The 18,070-nt window shown below is 41.9% G+C and overlaps 1 protein-coding gene across 3 annotated transcripts in view; it reads right to left on the reverse strand.

The window, feature by feature from the left end:
* The window catches only part of prex2 (phosphatidylinositol-3,4,5-trisphosphate-dependent Rac exchange factor 2), a 95,353-nt gene that overhangs the window by 35,523 nt on the left and 41,760 nt on the right, over positions 1–18,070 (reverse strand). For all 3 annotated transcript variants that reach the window (XM_031281940.2, XM_036000461.1, XM_031281943.2), the window contains exons 16-28: positions 16,276–16,418; positions 15,839–15,931; positions 14,795–14,943; positions 14,590–14,675; positions 12,892–13,028; positions 11,221–11,338; positions 10,346–10,530; positions 8,174–8,335; positions 5,715–5,937; positions 5,393–5,600; positions 1,850–2,029; positions 1,644–1,738; positions 998–1,080 (exon numbers count right to left, since the gene is read on the reverse strand). In XM_031281940.2, coding sequence (XP_031137800.1) covers positions 998–1,080; positions 1,644–1,738; positions 1,850–2,029; positions 5,393–5,600; positions 5,715–5,937; positions 8,174–8,335; positions 10,346–10,530; positions 11,221–11,338; positions 12,892–13,028; positions 14,590–14,675; positions 14,795–14,943; positions 15,839–15,931; positions 16,276–16,418 — 1,862 coding nt within the window. The remainder of the gene's footprint in view (positions 1–997; positions 1,081–1,643; positions 1,739–1,849; positions 2,030–5,392; positions 5,601–5,714; positions 5,938–8,173; positions 8,336–10,345; positions 10,531–11,220; positions 11,339–12,891; positions 13,029–14,589; positions 14,676–14,794; positions 14,944–15,838; positions 15,932–16,275; positions 16,419–18,070) is intronic.

An 18,070-nucleotide genomic window follows, 5' to 3' on the forward strand; every position in this document is an offset into this window, starting at 1 on the left:
ACACAAAAGTCTAAGTAAATACTTTCCCCTTAAAAACATGAAGTTGCACAATTGTTTTGGGTTTAAAAGACTGCAATTTCCAATCTATTACACAATGTAATTAGACAACATGATACTTGAACAAAAAAGGGTAAATGTATTCCTTAGAGGATTAATAAACTATAATAAGATTTAAAGCAGCCATATTATGCTCATTTTCAGGTTCATAATTGTATTTTAAGGTTGTACCAGAATAGGTTTACATGGTTTAATTTTCAAAAAACACCATATTTTTGTTGTACTGCACCGCTCTCTCTCACTGCTGCAGATCCTCTTTTCACCTGGTCTCTGTTTTAGCTACAGAGTGAGACCTCTTTTCTTCTTCTGTACTATCTTTGATTGCACTTGCACATGTGCAGTAGCTCAGATGTAGATCATGTCAGCTAGCTAGCTCCATAGACAGTGAAAGAAAGGCTGTTTCTACAACTTTGGTCAGTTACAAGGCAGGATTAGCTGGGAGACTTCTAAATGAGGGCGCACATATAAGTAGTTCTTTTGTAGATTATGGTGAACTTGTGTGTGTTGTAGCAGTGCTTTGCTATTGAGAACGAGGTAGCATGCTAGCGTTAGCATGCTAGCATTAGCGTTAGCATGCTAACGCTACGAGCTAATGGTTGCGGTTAGCCTGCTCGTTTCGGCTTGTGACGTCACAAGCCGTGCCGATTTTGAACAGCTCACCCAGAGACTGAAGGCAGGACACATTCAGAAACTGTATCTCACTCTAAACAGCATGGATGGATTTTTTTTCAAAGTTTGTATGTGTGTGGAAGCACCAGAGACACAAAATAATCCCAGAAGTGATTTTTTCATAATATGGGCACTTTAAAAGATTGTCTATCTGGGATATCTGGATTTAACGAAAGTTCGGGGACGAGAACTGCAAATAGTAAGAAAGTTAGTTTAGGTTTTCCACGAATAACTCATCGATCACATCTGCACAGATGTTTAGCTGACCCACCTGGCTAAATAGATGCTCCAGAAAGCTGTGAAGTTTCTTCTGCTTATCATGGGACAGCCACACACTGGAGGGCATCTCATCTCCTGCAGAGGTGTGGTAACAACTTGTCAGCATTATTCCACTAATGTAATGTATTATGTCTGTTTATTGCCTTTCTTTTAAATGTACATGTTCTCTGCTTTTAGGATAAAGAAAAAGGCGAGTGATCTGAGATCACATACTGTATAACTGCAATGTGTGTGTATGGCTGTGAGACAGAGACATCTAAGAGACAGAGGGGAAGGATGTTTGACAGGATACACAGCTGTGTGAGATGTTAATGACAAATCCAGCTGAGATGTGTGGCCAAACGACCTGTCATATCCAATTAGATTCAATTTCAGGCTTTTTTGTTCACATCTTCCAGAAGGTGTAATCATGCAGTAAGATTGTAATCATGGCCTGTCAGTTATGGGACTATTTTGCAACATTGTGGATGATTGGGGTTATGGATTATGACACTCAGATGGATACGTTTTTTCTTATTGGCCATAACAAATGGCCATATAGATGTTATACAGTGAATTAATAAGTTATGTTATTTCTATATGCCAAATGATATGTGGCGGAGAGTAATGCTTGTGTCCACTGTGTTGCATTTGTGTACCTGAGTCCATCTCATCACTGTGAACATAGGAGCTACAGTGGCTGCTGCAAATACTGGTGAAGGAGGCAATGGAGTTTCTGTTGCTATTACAGTCACTGAGAAGAAAAAGGAGATAAATGTTGAGCAGAAAATATACTTTTTTACTGTCATTTTTCAACACTCATGTATGTAACTCTTTTTGTAACCACATTTCACTTAGCTTTTACCTGTATGAGTCTCTGTTGCTTATTGTGTCGTGTCCGGAGTCCTCCTGCTCATCCCCTGCCACGTTAAAACACACTTTCTTCCCGTTCCGCTCCCCCTTCTCCCCCTCGCTCTCTGCCGATATGTAGCTCTCTGGGGTCCTCGCCTCTGACGCAGGAGGGTGGGTGATGGAGGATAAGAGGCTGATGGAGAGAAAAAATAGAGGAAGGAGAAAACGGTGGAAAGAAAGAGAGGAGGTATTAATTAAAACAGCTATGGTATTTGAGACAGCAGGATAAAAAGAACTACTTTGATCACACAGGAACGCTACACAGGAAGCTCTTACACATGCCGCGGCACTGTGACATATTGAACTGTAAATACAGTATGTACAGTATGTGCTTACTGTACATCTGCGTGGGCTCCAGTGTGGGCTCCAACAGCTGACTGAGTGCGGCAAACAAAACCTCAACTTGTTTGTGCTTGGCTTCCGCACGACAGCTTCAGATGGTCAGGAATCCATGTTGTATTAATAGATTCAAACATGTAGCAGGGTACAGCTGTGTCAACACGCTCCAACTCCACTGCAAAGATCAGATCCCCTGTCACTGTCACAGCTGGCCTGTATTCTATCAGACAGCTATCAGAAGAGCAGGAAGAGGCCGGCCAGGATATTTTCACAGTTGCAGCAACACATGTTGGCATTTAAACCCATATTTCAATAAATGCTAGGCTTTTTTCTCTCCACACGCATACACTCTGACACCCCATGCCTGTTTACATTTCAGCCTCATTTTAATTTCTGTCCGCTTACATTTTCCATTATGTCATAACATCGGCCTTGAGGACATTACAAAGCGGAGGCATTCCGGAGGGGCCACTCCACTCAGAGCTACGTAAAATAAACAACCTGTTTCCTTCGTGCTACCCAAGTGCATCTCAGATTTGTATACCTCTTTATGATTTTAAACACCTCTCCTTTCCCCTCATTCCTCTTTCTCTGCATTTACCCCCTTTTCTACCCATTCACAAGGCTGACTAGGCCACAGAGATGCCCTCATTATGGTCCACTCCAGGAGCTGCCACAATGCCCCTCCAAAGCAGAGTGGCATTCCATCACCATGGAGAGGCTCTCCAGGCTCTGTGATTGGCTATTGGTTCATAAAGAAGTGAGCGCAGTTTGGGGCCTTTGGGGCGCAAAATATCAGAGGGAGCAAGGGAGAATAACAATGACTGGATCAGAGAAGGGGCTTCAACAGAGAGAGTGGAGAAAATAAAAAGCGAAAGAGTAGGCCAAAGTGCACTACTGCTTATCGCAAGCAATCAGAAAGATCTCTTAATCTATCACAGGGAAGCGCCGTAACCCACTTTGCATGCTTTGATCCATGCTGAGGTAAATAAGTCAGAGGACCCTATAGCTCTGAACCGCTGCCATTCAGGACGCTATTAATGATCTGCAAAGAATAAGAATAAATATGTTAAAATGGAGGAGAGTGGGTGTTTGATCCAGGATGGGAGGAGGTCCTGATATAAAGCCTGTCACGGGGCACGTCCTCACACAGCTGTGACCCCTTGTCTGTGGCCCCCCGAGACAAAGGTTCACAGGTCGCTGCCTCAAAATGGATTCCTCTAGACACAATCAGCCAAGAAATTATGTAACATCTTTCAATGTCCAGTTGTTTTCTTTTCCTAAATTACTTGCGGAGGGGCAATGGTTTTATTTGACATCAAGTCAAAGTTGTGCTGTCAAAGTTAGTCACACCCAGCACAGAAAGAGAAAGAGGCACAGACAGTGAAAAATGTCTGCGTCAATGTGTGCAGGTGGGTGTGTAGAAAGCAAATCATAGAGGAAATGAGACCGGATAAAGACACAGTGAGATGTAGAGAGCTAGGAGGGAAATGGTAGGGTGTGTAGTAGTAGTAGTGACCCTAGGCCAGTTAATGAACCGGTTAATTTGCAACTAACCTAATGAAGTGCTTAGGAGGAGGTATAGAGGTCAAGGCAATGCTTCCAGACTGCAACTACTAGCAACACAACCCATATTAGTTCCACTCCTGTGAAACACTCATGCCCACCCTCACAGCTCACTCTTAACAAGCTCCTGAAGTGTGCATGTGTGTGTACATCTGCATGTTTAAACAGATAGCTGGTAAAAGGTCATTATCCCCCCATTAGCTGTGTCTCGGGCCTTTTGAATGCACCTGAAAACGACTCTACTAATTGGCACTGACAGGAGCATGACAAAATTTGTCCAGACTTGGTCATTAAGAGCCCTGCTGTGGACTCAACTCATTATTACCACAGCTAGGTGACAGCTCCGCTCCATCTTTTTCCAACTTTTAATGTCATTCTCCGAATGCTGCCGCCTTGGCGGAGGAGACTTCTAATGACTGAATCAATCTAATGATCATCTAGAGATTCAGAACACATAAGTCAGCTGTCCACCCATAATTACCAACTACTGCAGGGGAAATCTGGAAGAGCTGGAAGTTTCTTTCTTATTTAGAAAGGGCTTCTCATTTTATAGGTTTTACACACAGTAAGTGTGTGTATTCAATTTTCAATTCAATTTATTTGTGTGTATGTGTGCATGTGTTTTTCTGCATACTGTGCATGCATATGTCAGTGGTCCATTGTTGTTGAATGGCATTTCCAGAGGGCACCTGGCCTCGCGACACACCCTTTACATCACTGAGATTGTATTTCCTGTTTGGGGGTGGGGGAAGTAGAAGTGGAGCAGTGTTTCCCATTTCCTTTCCGTAGCCTCTTGTGCCTCCAAACAATGAACCCAGCGACCATGCTGAACACAGAGAGTCCAGCCAGGAAATACTGATCTAACACACATACACATACCGTATCAGGAAGCATGGGCATACCTTTGTGCGCCAAATTGTGCAGACATATAATCGAGAAAACCACCAAACTGACTTGATGTTTCCGTTTTTCCCCTGCCTTCTGTTTCTCTCTCTCTCACTCAAACACACACACACACACACACACACACACACAAACAGGTGCTAGAGTAATGACCAAAATGTATGCCCGCCAAGTGCCAGATGCAGCGCATTGACCAAGCAGTCTGCTAAAGTTACAGCGTGTTATATGAGGCAATCTGGTTTCAAGGGACATTTAAAATCAAGCGGAATAGAATCAGCAGGAGGGTATCTTTTCCCATCATAAAACAAAAAGTGATTTGAAGGGTTTAAAAAAATATCAATTTCACCCTTTGTTTTACAATTTGTAGGAAATATGTTGAAATAGATAAATTTCAAACTCAAGGCCATTTAATGAAACATCGGAATCAGAATCAGCTGATAACACAAACATAACACTGTCTCACATGGGAATGGTTTGCAGGGGGTTGTGCATATGAGAAACAAGTAAACGTGATGATTGTGTGTGTGTGTGTGTGTGTGTGTGTGTGTGTGTGTGTGTGTGTGTGTGTGTGTGTGTGTGTGTGTGTGTGTGTGTTTATAATTTATTTCATATTAATTTAACCACTTGGATCTCTACATTCAGGTACAGATGTTGTATATGCTGTAAGTGTGCATCTATAGCCACTCACTCATGAATATGGGCACCGTGCGTCTCCATCTCTTTGACCACCATGGTGAGTTTGTAGAGGAGTTTTTGGTAAGCATCCAGAGTGAGCAGGTCTTCCTCTCTGAGCAGGAAGCGAAGGCCGTGACCCTCTGTCCTGCCCAGGCTATGACCTGATGGTGCGGCCATAGTGGTGATAGTATGCTGGACATTGACCATGGGGTTAAGCTTACCTGAGGCAACACAAACATGCAAAGAAAAAAAGAGCACCAGTTAAAAAGTCTGAAATTTCAAAGCAGATTCAGATGAATATGCATTATTCCACTGTGCAGGTGCTCCTTACTCACCCTGCTCAGCACTACTGCGTCCTCCCTTCTCCAGCGTGTTCTTCCTGTTGTCCAGCTGCACACCAAAGGCACTACCCAGAGAGGTGGTGGTCTTTGGGTAGGACACCTCCATCACATTGATATGACAGTTTGTAGGGCAAAAGTCGCTGCTATGGAGGGGGGACACCTTGGCTTTAGCCTGCTTAAAGGTGGGCCACGCTCTGTTCTTCAGTACCCGAGCAAACTGTCATACAGTAGAAAAAGACAAATACGTGTGGTTTAGAGATAAAACATGTTTTCTTTAATTAATGTGGCTGGTAAAGTGAAAAGATAATTTGTGAGAAATATGGGTAGAGATTTGCACTGTAATGGCACTTGCCGCAGAGAATGCCATTCTATAGTACTATTGTCTGGTAGCTTTATAATCAATAGTATCAAAGGTAGGGAATAGGAATTTAAATGACAATTTTAGAATAGGCAGGCTTCAAAAGTCTGAATCGTAGCCTTATATAGCTGATGTGCACCTCATCAGTGCAAGAATAAGAGGCTCCATGTGAAATACACTAGAGAATTTCTGTCAACTAAATGTTCGGTTTTGTTTTATATACATGACAGCTGGCGCCTGAAGAAAAGCATAAACACCCATTACTGTACATTTCCGACATTCCTCCATTTTTTTTGTGGCAGCTCAAATATTTAACCCAAATCAAAGATCCAAGACAGACGCATAACATCGTCATTGCTCACATATGTGAAGAACTCCAGACTCCAACATGACCGTTTATCATTTAAATTAACAAGAATTAAATTAAACTGATGTATAGAAGCTCATTCCATTACTTTGTAAGATTATATGATGGCATGATTTTATTATGTGTGGTTTGAGTTGTAATTTCAGCAACCTCCAGATTGTACGTTTCCACTGAAAAGTATGTTGCTTCAAATAAAGTAAAGATTCTTTTCAGATATGTTAACAGCACTTAAATCCGTTAAATGAGAAAAATTCTCCCGGGTGGCTTAATGCTATAGAACTTCTATAGGACATCCAACTCCACCCGAACCCTGCTGTGTGTTCAGGAAACCTCCTGAACGTGCCACGAGATAGCATCTCCATGTAAAATACAATACGCAGGGAGCCCGAAGGACTGCTTAGATCCAATAGAGCTGATACAGAATATCATAAGCACATTTGTTCTTCGCAACATTTGGTTGCACTTTTCTTGAACTCTCCATCACAGGGCCTGCATCCTGTCTTGGATGTTACACAGCAGATGGTATAAGCAACCGGATCACTTTTTAGCAACTTGGGCTGTCAACCAACATAAGCATGCCATAATGTGCATGTCAGCTAAGGAACTTAACCCAAACATGTCTTCCATGTTATCTAAGATAGCTGGAGAATGAAGCTTCTGCTCCAGGGGAGATGATATGCTCCAGATGGACCCCGAGCTGACCTCCTCTTGAGACTGAGGAGTCTCACCACATCTCGTTTGTCTCTAGAGGTTTGTGGACACTTTATATTTCCAGGCCACAGGTTAACATCTCTCCCTGTATCACTCTCTGTTCTGTATTTCTGTCTTCCTTCTTTCATCCTTACTCTCTCTCATTTCTTGCTCCTTTTCTCATTCTTCCACTTTCAACCCCTTCTCTCTAGGGGTCTGAGAAGGAATGCTCCAGTGCAGGAGGGGATCTTACACAACAAAAGTCATGGCTGTGGCTGTGCATGGCTATTTATAAGTGACTGGTAATGAATCCAAGACCCACTCTAATGTTGAGTCAGATCTTTTCCTTTTTACCCTCTCACGCATATTTGCAGGCACTGGGATGTTTGGCCTATAGACACATGTGAATGAAATGTGATGAAAATACTATGTCAACAACCAGCTGTAACCTAATTACAAACACAGCGCCAGATAATACTAAATATTGCACACACATTCACAAAGTCAATAACAGTCAGTCAGTGACAGACATCTTGGCGAAATATTTCTTCTTCGCTCTCAGATCAGTGAGAACTAATTATTTTAGCACAGGAGCCTTCATACACAGACACTTGTGTTCAACTTATTTGCAATGTGTCACAAAAACATGCCCGCACAAAGTGCACATCTATGTCTCTTAAGTACATTATCAATATGTCTCCCTCACTTGCCCAGGTTCTTTATAAACGTATGGGAGATTCTTTTCAATCACAGGAAGTGAGCAGTGGAGATCTTTATAAAAAGTTCTATTACAATGCATCTACATTGAATTAGTTCAGCAGGACAAGAACCACAGTGTGGAACCACATTGGAGACTATTTAAAAGTGGTGTTTCTATACCAGCTGCATCCTGTGTCTATTATTGTCAATCTTCAGAGAATTAAAGAAGACAGAGTCAATTTTCATGGTTCCAAGCTGCATGAAAATATACATATGAAGTTCATAGTGAAGACAAATATCATCCAGAGCAGAGAGACAAATGATGGGCCTCTTTGTTACCTTTCTGTAGTTGGTGATACGCCGGTTGATGTGCTCCACCCTCTCACCACACATGGCGCTGAAGCGTACCTGCAGCTCCTCTGGGATCACATCACAGCTGGAACTCAACCTTCCACACATCTGCACCAGCGTGTCATCATTACGCGCCAGCGCCTCCAGGATCTGGTCAGAGAAAGGGAAAACAAAGGCAGGGATGATTAACTGACACGCACATGCCTACAAAAATCTCTTTTTGCAACAACTAATGGGATGTAAAGAAATGACCAAGCCTTTCTTTAAATTGGAAAACAGAACAGAATTTGGCTAGAGGGCTGATTCCTCTACAGCATTTCATGAGCAGTTAAACTGATATCTAAAATGTCCATGTGCTTTTCATAAATCCATGGAGATAAACCCATATTGTGATACATATGCTGTACGTATGTAGAGTCTGACTTTCCAGATCAGAGATTAGATATGGAGGAGGAAGAGAGACACAATTCTCTAAGCCATCTTAATGAGATGCCTAGTGGAGGAGAGAGAAAAGCAGGGGAGGAAATGTAACAGCAGGAAGAGACTGAAGCACAAAAAAACCCCATGCGTCCTGACAGTGTTCGCAATATTAAAATTCAACATCACACAGATCTCAGAGAACATCTGGGGCAGATGTTTATAATAACACTAAAATTACTTTCACTTTGGAGGAATAGGAAACGACTTATAGTCAAAGAGGATATGGGAAGTTTTATTTCCGTGCGTTGTCATTGGGTTTCATTTAAGATGGTGCTTTTAAAGACTTTAGAACACAAGGGCTGTAAATCTAGGCTAGTTTAAGACATGAAGCCAACTTGTGATCTCCGCTGATTTACCATGAAGAGAGATGTTGTTCATCATGGCATTTGGCTTAAAGATGCTGCAAAGTGCTTTTTATTTTCCACACCATGTGTGCATCTATGCCTGAGTGAATCTCCTTTCCTCTGTGTATCTTAAATAAATCATGATCATTCTGTGAACATCACCTCCGGGATGTAAAAAGCATGCACTCAACACAGCTGGGAACTAACATGACTAAAATAAAGCTGTCAGTTTTAACTAGCATCAAGCCCCTCAGTATACACAGCACGAGAGCTGTTGGCTGTGTGTGTCTGTACTTAAGTAACACAACACAATTACATTGTGGACATTTCAAACTTAAGGACAAATGCCATGACAAAGTTTGTTTGAATCATCAGTCAGAATCTAATTAATTACACATTCTACTGAGATTCCACTTCCACTCAAACAGCAAAAAACATATAAAGAGAAGTGATGACTTGTCAAAATAATTTTTGAGTTTATCTACTGCTATGTTGAAGCCCAGAAGCCTTGTCATGGTTTGTTTACATCTTTATTGTTCTCCCTGATGAGGCGATGCTCAGCTCTGAGGTGATAAACCCCAAAAGCACTATTCATCATCTCAAAAGGTTATAACACTGTCCCTCTCTTTTCCTCTGTCTCCTCTCTCTCTTTCCTTCACTGCCATTCATTGCCACTGAGGAATAAAAACAGTAAGTGTAATGATAAAAGCTCAAATTAATTGCCATTAATTGAACTAGACATTCTACTAGGGCAGGACGGAGCCGGATTAACCACTGGGGCAAAAATGAGCTGTGGGCCTCTATTGAGCCCCTGTTCCTCCCACTTTCTGTGAATTGTGTATATATCCTGTTATACCCATCATATACTGTACAGTGCACACAGCAGCTTTAATATATTTTTCCTACAGACCGATTAACCAATCTGTATTCTTCAACTGGAATACAAGTGATTTATGTGATTAAACCCAAACAGTGAGGAATATGCTCCATTTAAGCATAAAATCAACCAAAATAATAAAGATATTAAAACTAGCCTTGTGGCTGGACCAAACAAATCAAAATAACTGAATTACCAACATCACTGTTTTCAAAAGATAAATAGTCAGAATCCCGCATATTTAAACAAACATAAACAAACCAATCAGCCTAAAGTCCAGTTAAGATGTCCACATTTTTTAAATGGTCATACAGGAATCCAGCATGGGAAAGGAACCGTAATGTACAGATGATACTTCTATGTATTGTTAGCAAGTTAAATGTGACTTCCATATTATATAGATATTAGATCATATCATTTAGCCCTATATTTATCCCACTAACTGAACAGACAGAATACCTTTGCAGTGAGGCTGAAGAATCCCTTGGGTTCGACCATCTTTTCCAGCACGTGACACTTGATGCCGGCCGTGCTATCGTACTCGTACATCACTCCGTACTCCAGGTGGACGTTGTCTACTGTCAGACTTACATGGTCCTTCTTCCCGTCGATGATTGCTATGGTGTTGAATTTGTCCATCACCTCTGAGATGGTAGAAACACAGAAGAACGAAGAGACAGTGGTAAACCAGGTCTCACACAAAAGATGGCAGCACACATACACAAATCACAAAAACCACGTACTGATCATGTTCTGTGATAAACACAAATCCCTATCTTCATCACAAAAAGTGTTTTCATCACTGCGCACACTGCACTGTAGGAGGTCTCAGACCACCAAATCTGCAGTTCATTTTAGAGGAAGACCCTCTGCACATGGCTTTCCTTCATCACCCCCCAAAAATGATGAGCAATTTCAAGAGCATTAAGTTAACCAGCCCTAAGCTAAGGCGATGACTTAATACGGCAATAAATCCTGCCTCAGAGCTGTTTGCTATGAAGGGAATAGTTCTCCTGTTTAACTCGCTCATTGGGATTAATAAATCGTAGGAGGGAATTAACACTTGATGAGCCAGACTAACACACTCCAGATGAGCCTGTTTGGAGCTCTGAACTGAAGAGGGCGACGGGCTTATGTTGCGGCAAACAAGCATGTGTTACATCCGCGGACACCTTGAGCATAATTTCTTTTCCCAGATTCTCGTGTAGTTTCTGTGTGTATTCTTTGTGTGTGTGTGTGTGTGTGTGTGTGTGTGTGTGTGTGTGTGTGTGTGTGTGTGTGTGTGTGTGTGTGTGTGTGTGTGTGTGTGTGTGTGTGTGTGTGTGTGTGGTCACCTTCTACTTTACACTCGAAGCCATCTCCATTCTCCTCAGGGCTTGGTTTCTGGTTCGTTTTCTGGTTGTCCTCCTGGGCGCTCTCACTGTTGTTGTACACCCACTTAATAGTGTCTTGCTGCATAGGATTACAATAAAGGAATTCTTAGAAGTTTAATGAGAATGTTTTTGCATCATAAAAAAATATTAAACATATTTTGTCTCTATCAAATGATTGTTTCCTATTTATACTTTGAACTTACATTGAATTCTAAAACTCCTGTGTGTATTCACTAATTAAATTGACTGGAAACATTTAAGTCACACGACTGTCAACACAAATTTGTCTATTGACAGGTTTAACAGGTGGCATTTCTATTGCTAGGAAGATGGTAGATGAGGAAAAATAAAACTCTGAACACACAGTACACAAGCTGAGGTTTGGGTTTCATGCAGCATGTTTAGCTGATTCTGCCCAGATATGGTGTACAATGTCACAGTTGGGTTGGCAGAGCATACAGTGAAAAGCCTTCACAAACATATGGAAACATGGTGCTTGGTGAGACCGCAAACGCAAACCCATGCCAATCTCATCAACCCACTCTAGCGTGCCACACAACCCTGTGTGTGTGTGTGTGTGTGTGTGTGTGTGTGTGTGTGTGTGTGTGTGTGTGTGTCTGTTCTCTCGTCTACGCACCCAAGCCCACAGTGGGTTTCCTGCCAAGGCTTCGTGCTGTGCCTTCCTACTGGTCTGTGGTCTTCTAGTATACAACCACAGAGAGACAGAGAGCGAGAGAGAGAGAGAAAGAGAGAGAAAGAGAGAGAGAGAGAGAGAGAGAGAAAAAGGCGGTCCCTCAGCGTCCATACTTGATGTAAACCAGATCTCCAGTAGTGTTGTGGAACCCTAAAGTGCTCATTAAGCCTGAAGTCTCACTGGGGCTTAATTATAGTGACACACTACACTAACTCACATCATACACACACCCTTGGGTTTCTATTTTCACACAATTTTCCCACCTTCAACAGGTGGACTGAGCTTGCTTTCTCCCCGTACACTGATGTCAACCACAAAAAAAAAGTGGCAGGCTTATGGTCCATCTTTCTCCTCCCTCCCTCCAACAATCTCACCCACCCTGAGCTCCAGCCACTCCCAGATCCTTTCCCACCTCTCTCTGCAGCCTGCCAGTCTCCCACAGCAGGCCCACCGCTGTGAGCCAGAGGTCAGCGCTGGGTAGCCAAAAATACTATTATTTCTGGGTAATGACCCAAGAGAAGGAAAGAGGGAGTCAGAGAGAAAATGAAAGCGAGAGAGAAAGACAGGGATGAAGGTAAACGGGAGCTAGGAGCTCTGTTTTTTCTCACAGTCAACTAGTCCTTGTTTCTCCTCTTTTCTGATCTTTCACACTTCTCTAGTTTTATTAGATAACTATCAGCTCAATCAACATACAATCCAAATTATCTTAACTTTTTACCAGTGAGGTCATGGGAAAGCAAAGTGTGACATCCAAACATAAAATGTTTAAAATAATAACTAAATTCTTAGGAGACTATATCTTCATAATGCTCACAAAGTCTGGTATGTTTTAATTTTTATTTCACGTATAATACCTTAAGTAATAGGTAAACACTTCCCCCTGAAATAAAACTGCAGAGTTTAGTTAGGTTTATTCCCTTCCTCTCCTCCCGTCTCACCTGTGTGGGTCGCCGGTACTTCCTGCATGCGGTGACATGAGCGATGACGCTGGCATGACTCTCTTTGCTTACATTGATACCGTTCACCTTGATGATGCACTGGCCTGGGTGGAGACCGGCAATGGCTGCCACCGTGCCTGGTGTGAGAACGAGACAAGCAACGAGAAAGGAAAGGCGTCACGGGCAATAACCACTGCACGTTACCATGCAGGTGAGAGCTGCATCAGGATGAAACAAACACCAGCACATCCCAAAATAATAACCGTCACATCCTGTACACAAAATTGGGTTGAACAACATTCCATTTTCTCCTTTGTATTTTCAACTTTGTTTCCTGTTTTGGCAGCTCAGGAGGAGTGCGAGAGAGAGCGTGGAGAGGAGGGAAGTTGTTTATCTGGGGTAGACGAGGGCCTCTCTGAGGGATGTGATTCAGACCATACTGTAAGACAACTTCAAAGTTTACAGCTATCACAAGGAAGTGCATGGCAGACTAAATATTCCTCCCATTTGTTTTTATAGCACCTTAAACACACACCATGCATACCTCACATTGCAATATACAGAATTTGAACTGTAAGAATAAAGTTTACTGCTTTAACTGTGATTAGAAAGTATATTAAAAGACAGGTGCACTGCACAATAGAACAGAAAAACAGGCTACAGTCCAACACAACAATAGGGCCAATACGATAGGGACTGCAAGGACCTAAACAAGTTGTACAAGATGCAGCACTCTTAACATTCATACTATTGGGGTTGCATCTCTTCATGTGTGTGTATGTTTATCTATTTTTGCTTTCCTATTACAGACTGATATAATGCAATAATCAGTAGCTCCTTCTATAGTATGGGGTGTATGTTTTGAAGTGTTAACGTTTTGCTATTTAGCACTAATGTGGATATGACTGGCCTTGGCTAGCCTGGCTAAGATTGATGCCACAAACTAAAAATTAATTTCATCTGTTTATCTGCTCCTTCTTCTCATCTCACCTCTTCCTGTCTCAGTTTCTCTCTCTCTAATTGTTGACCTCAGAAACCAGGGGAAAGCCGCTGTTATGACAATCCAAGGGATTAGACACCTTCTATCATCATCAGCTTTGTCTCGGGGGATCAGAGTATCTACTACTACTACACACAGCAGGTTCCCAGGCAATCGCACCATCAAGCCAACACAGGCACAGGCACAGGCACAGACACACACGCACGCAGGCAGGCAGGCAGGCAGGCAGGCAGGTAGGCAGGCACATTTCTACACTGCTATCCCACTAAGATTGCTTAAGGAAAAAAACAAGATTTTATTCCCCTGAGAACAGCCAGACAAGGCCATGGATTGTTTTTTGATTGGACCCTATCTTGTGCCAGCCCTGATAGCGGTGCTACTAAACATGTTGTGTTCGGAGAAAAACAGGGACTGCTTAGAAAAAATGTATATAGGTAAATACAATAGGAAAACATTGTAACATGGAAAGTGACTGATAATAACCAGCTAATTCTCTGTTTTGGCAGCACCATTAACCAACAAGCTGAGCCACATGGAGAGCGTGAGCGGGGAAAATAGGCCCCTTGTGGCCAAGTCACGCACACCCCCAAATACTGGTGTGGCATCTGCTCGCCAGCTGTGCCACAAAAACAGAGAGGTGATGGGAGGCCTTTTTTGATGAATCGACAGTTCAAGTGTAAGAGGTGGCGATCGCTTACCTCTCCCAACAGCATGGACCACAGAAGGACCAAAGCCACGAATCTGGAAACCCAACCCATCAGCCGAGTCAGGGATCTTAACCGTCCTGGGGACAAGAGGAGGGAAAATGATACAAGATGACTCTAACAATATCTCTTTGATCGTACCTTTTAAGCATTTCTATATGCACACATTAACGCGTGTGCATATACAGATCTGACGTACTCTCTTGGCTTGGTGCTCACCAGCACCCTGAGGGGTCCCTTGCTGTTAAAACACTGCCTAAGGAGAACTTCCACTTCAGGGAAAGGCCTGAGGAACACCAGGTCACCATTTATGGCAAACAACTTCTTCCCCACCTCCAGGCCAGCCATCTTAGAGAAGAGAAAAAAATAGATGACAGAAGTATTGAGTCAAGCATCAGGTCTTGATGTCATACAGAATCACAATGAAATGTTTTGAGCTTCAAGTTAACTTTTTTTGGTATAAAAACACCAATATTCCCAAAGGATTTCTATGTATCACAAAGAAAAGCATACACAGTCCCAGTCATAGGAGACATTACAGGATAACTTTTATCTATTAGCATACAGCTGGATCCTGTTGTGGATTTCATTGTCCCAGACCGAGTATTTAAAAGCAAACACACACACAACGACAGTTTCTATGCAATCCAGACCTTTAGGGCGCATTCAGTGCTACTTCAGGGCTGGAGGGAATTATGGGTCATGCGCTCAGATTGATCATATTTGCCGTCAACCTCCTCTGTCCCATTTCCATCTAGCAGATCAAAGCTAAACACCAAAGGAGACCTCAAAAATATGGTGCCCTTTAATGCGCTCTATTTCTGCATGAAAATGTGTCTAACGTTAGCATCCGTGTCCATCATCATAAAGCAGGTTAGAGGTTTAGATTTTCTATGATCTAACCACATTATAACAACAAAAGGCTTCTGCTGACTGCCGCTCAGCTGCTATAAAGGCATCACAGCTTTGCAGAATAACTTTTGGAAATAAATAATAAAATGCAGCAGAATGGTGTTAAATAACAAAGGGGAAACACTGAGCCACAGTTTGAACACAACATAAAGCCAAAAACACCCTTAGATCTCAGGCCCTACTTTGTTATAATATAGGATTACGTGGATTTATTCTCTTATGTACAATAGGTAAATCCACTTAATGAGGATCCAGCTTCAGCAGAACATGATTTTGGAAATCAATTAATTCAATAAACATGTATGTACTGTGTGTGTGTGTGCATTCTCACTTCAGCTGGGGAGCCCTTCTCTACAGATTTGATGATGGGGACTCTGTTTCTCTCTTCCAGGGTAAAGCCGTAGTCTCCATCACTGGGCCTTATCTGGAAGAAAACGACACATCTCCCCTTCAGCAAAATTCCAAGCCAGCAGACCGAGACATTTTCACAGAGCACAAACACACACCAGAAGCAGATACTGCTACAGACAGATAGCAGCCTTGGTAGTATTTGCTCACTTCTCGGAAAAAGAATGCTTACTGAGATATAAAATGGACTTTTCCAGTGTTATGACTTTTCCTTCTCACAGCTGTGTGTTTCCTAATGATTCACTGTGCTGTTGGTTTGCTTGAGTTGTGGGTACATTATAGCAAAGTCATAGTATATTAGACAGACTGGGAGCTGATCAATCAATAAGCCACCAAAGAGTATTGTGAGTGAGGGCTTACCAGGAGAGACTTGGAGATGACGTTCTCAACTATTTTCAAGTCGTGCTTCATAGGTTTGTGTTTGGTGTTGGAGCCCTCCATCTCCTCATCAGCAAAGAAACGAAACAGCAATGGCTCGTCCTTGAATTCACTCTTTTCCAACACTGAAGGAGGTAACAACAAAGTCATGAATGACAAAATGTCAAAAAACAAACAAACAACTGAAATGAAACTTGTTTACTTAATCATATTTCTGGTAAATATATTCTTTTTTTGTCTATTCCAGGTAGGCATCGGTTTCGATTTAAACAGTATGAAAATCATGAGAAATGAGTTTTGTGATTCATCACAGCAAGCATTAGGTTTGCAGTAATTTTTGTCTTATCTTTCTCATGGTTATGGTTCTCATGGGGTTTGAGAGTTTAGAGGTTTTGAACCTTATAACTGTTGTGGGTTACACTTTACTTGAAGGTATCTACATAAGAGTGTCATGACACTGTCATGAACGTGTCATAAACATTATAAACAAGTCATAAACGTTTATGACATAACACATCTTTTAGTAAGTGTCATTCGGTTTTTGTCATGACAAGTTATGGTTATGGTTAGGGTTCATGTGTCATGACTGTGTCATGTGTTCATGACAGTGTCATGTCACTCTTATGTAGATACCTTCAAGTAAAGTGTTACCTTATTATGTAACTTCGACAAAAGATTATAGCAACAAATTGTACGGAAATTAATGAAAATCAATGGCTGCATGAAAATGAAGAAAAGACATTAAACACACACATTAAATTGTATAATACAGAAACATGGTCTGCAAATTGGTCAGTCATGTGTAGTATATGTGATCTGTGGTAAATGGGCTAAAACATGCAAAAACACTAGTATTGTCTTATAAGACAACTGTAAGAAATTGCCTATTGATGGTTTATTTAAAACTTGACTCTTTCGGGCATTTATTCTTTTTTGGATAGAGGGAATATTACACTTCATTAGTGACATCAGTGTCTAGTGCTGTGCATAATTAGAATACTGTATATGGAAATGATCACTCAAGCACTTTTTACGAAGTTAAGAGGTTTGAACATTAGTAGTCAGATGCCAAAGGGAGCAAGCCCAAGCACTTAAACACCAGGAAAGAAAGGGAGACCCTACTTTCAGGGCAAGATATCACTTTTGAATAAACCCAGTCTCCACGGCAACATAACGCCTTACCAAGACTTCATTTGGAAATGAAAAATAACCCTGAGGGGGAAAACAGAGTTTCCCTCTAACATTCCCTCACTTCATTTTCCTCAAGATCAGATAGGTTTAATAGCTACATCGTCAGGCCAAATAACTTAATGGCACGCATGGTAAAATTACCCTGAAAGCTGTGGAGTTGAAAGGAAGTTTGATGGCTGGGACTATTATGTTCCATAGATGTGCTGGTAATTTGTAGTGTGAGGCTTGAACTGTGGGTAGTTTGGAGCAGTTACATCATGGAGGTACAAGGAGACACACTGTGACTCATACTGTAGTGTGTATGATGTGGACTTTGGCACGAGGGAAGCACAGAGTTAAAAACAAGTCTGGCTCACATAAACAAATTGTAACCATGGCTACTGACCATTTTGCACTTAAACTGACAAACATCCATGCGTTATCTGCCAAGTTCTCACAGCTAAAGCAAACCATGCATGTACCCTGCACTAGGTTACTTAAGTCAGATGAACACAAGTATGCATGAAGTTAATGATAGTGTGCATGCATACAGCTATCGCCCTATCTCCCCCCCACCCACACACACAGACACACACACAATGAAATT

This window comes from Sander lucioperca, chromosome 1 (assembly GCF_008315115.2).
Source record: "Sander lucioperca isolate FBNREF2018 chromosome 1, SLUC_FBN_1.2, whole genome shotgun sequence".
Taxonomy (NCBI): Eukaryota; Metazoa; Chordata; class Actinopteri; order Perciformes; family Percidae; genus Sander; species Sander lucioperca.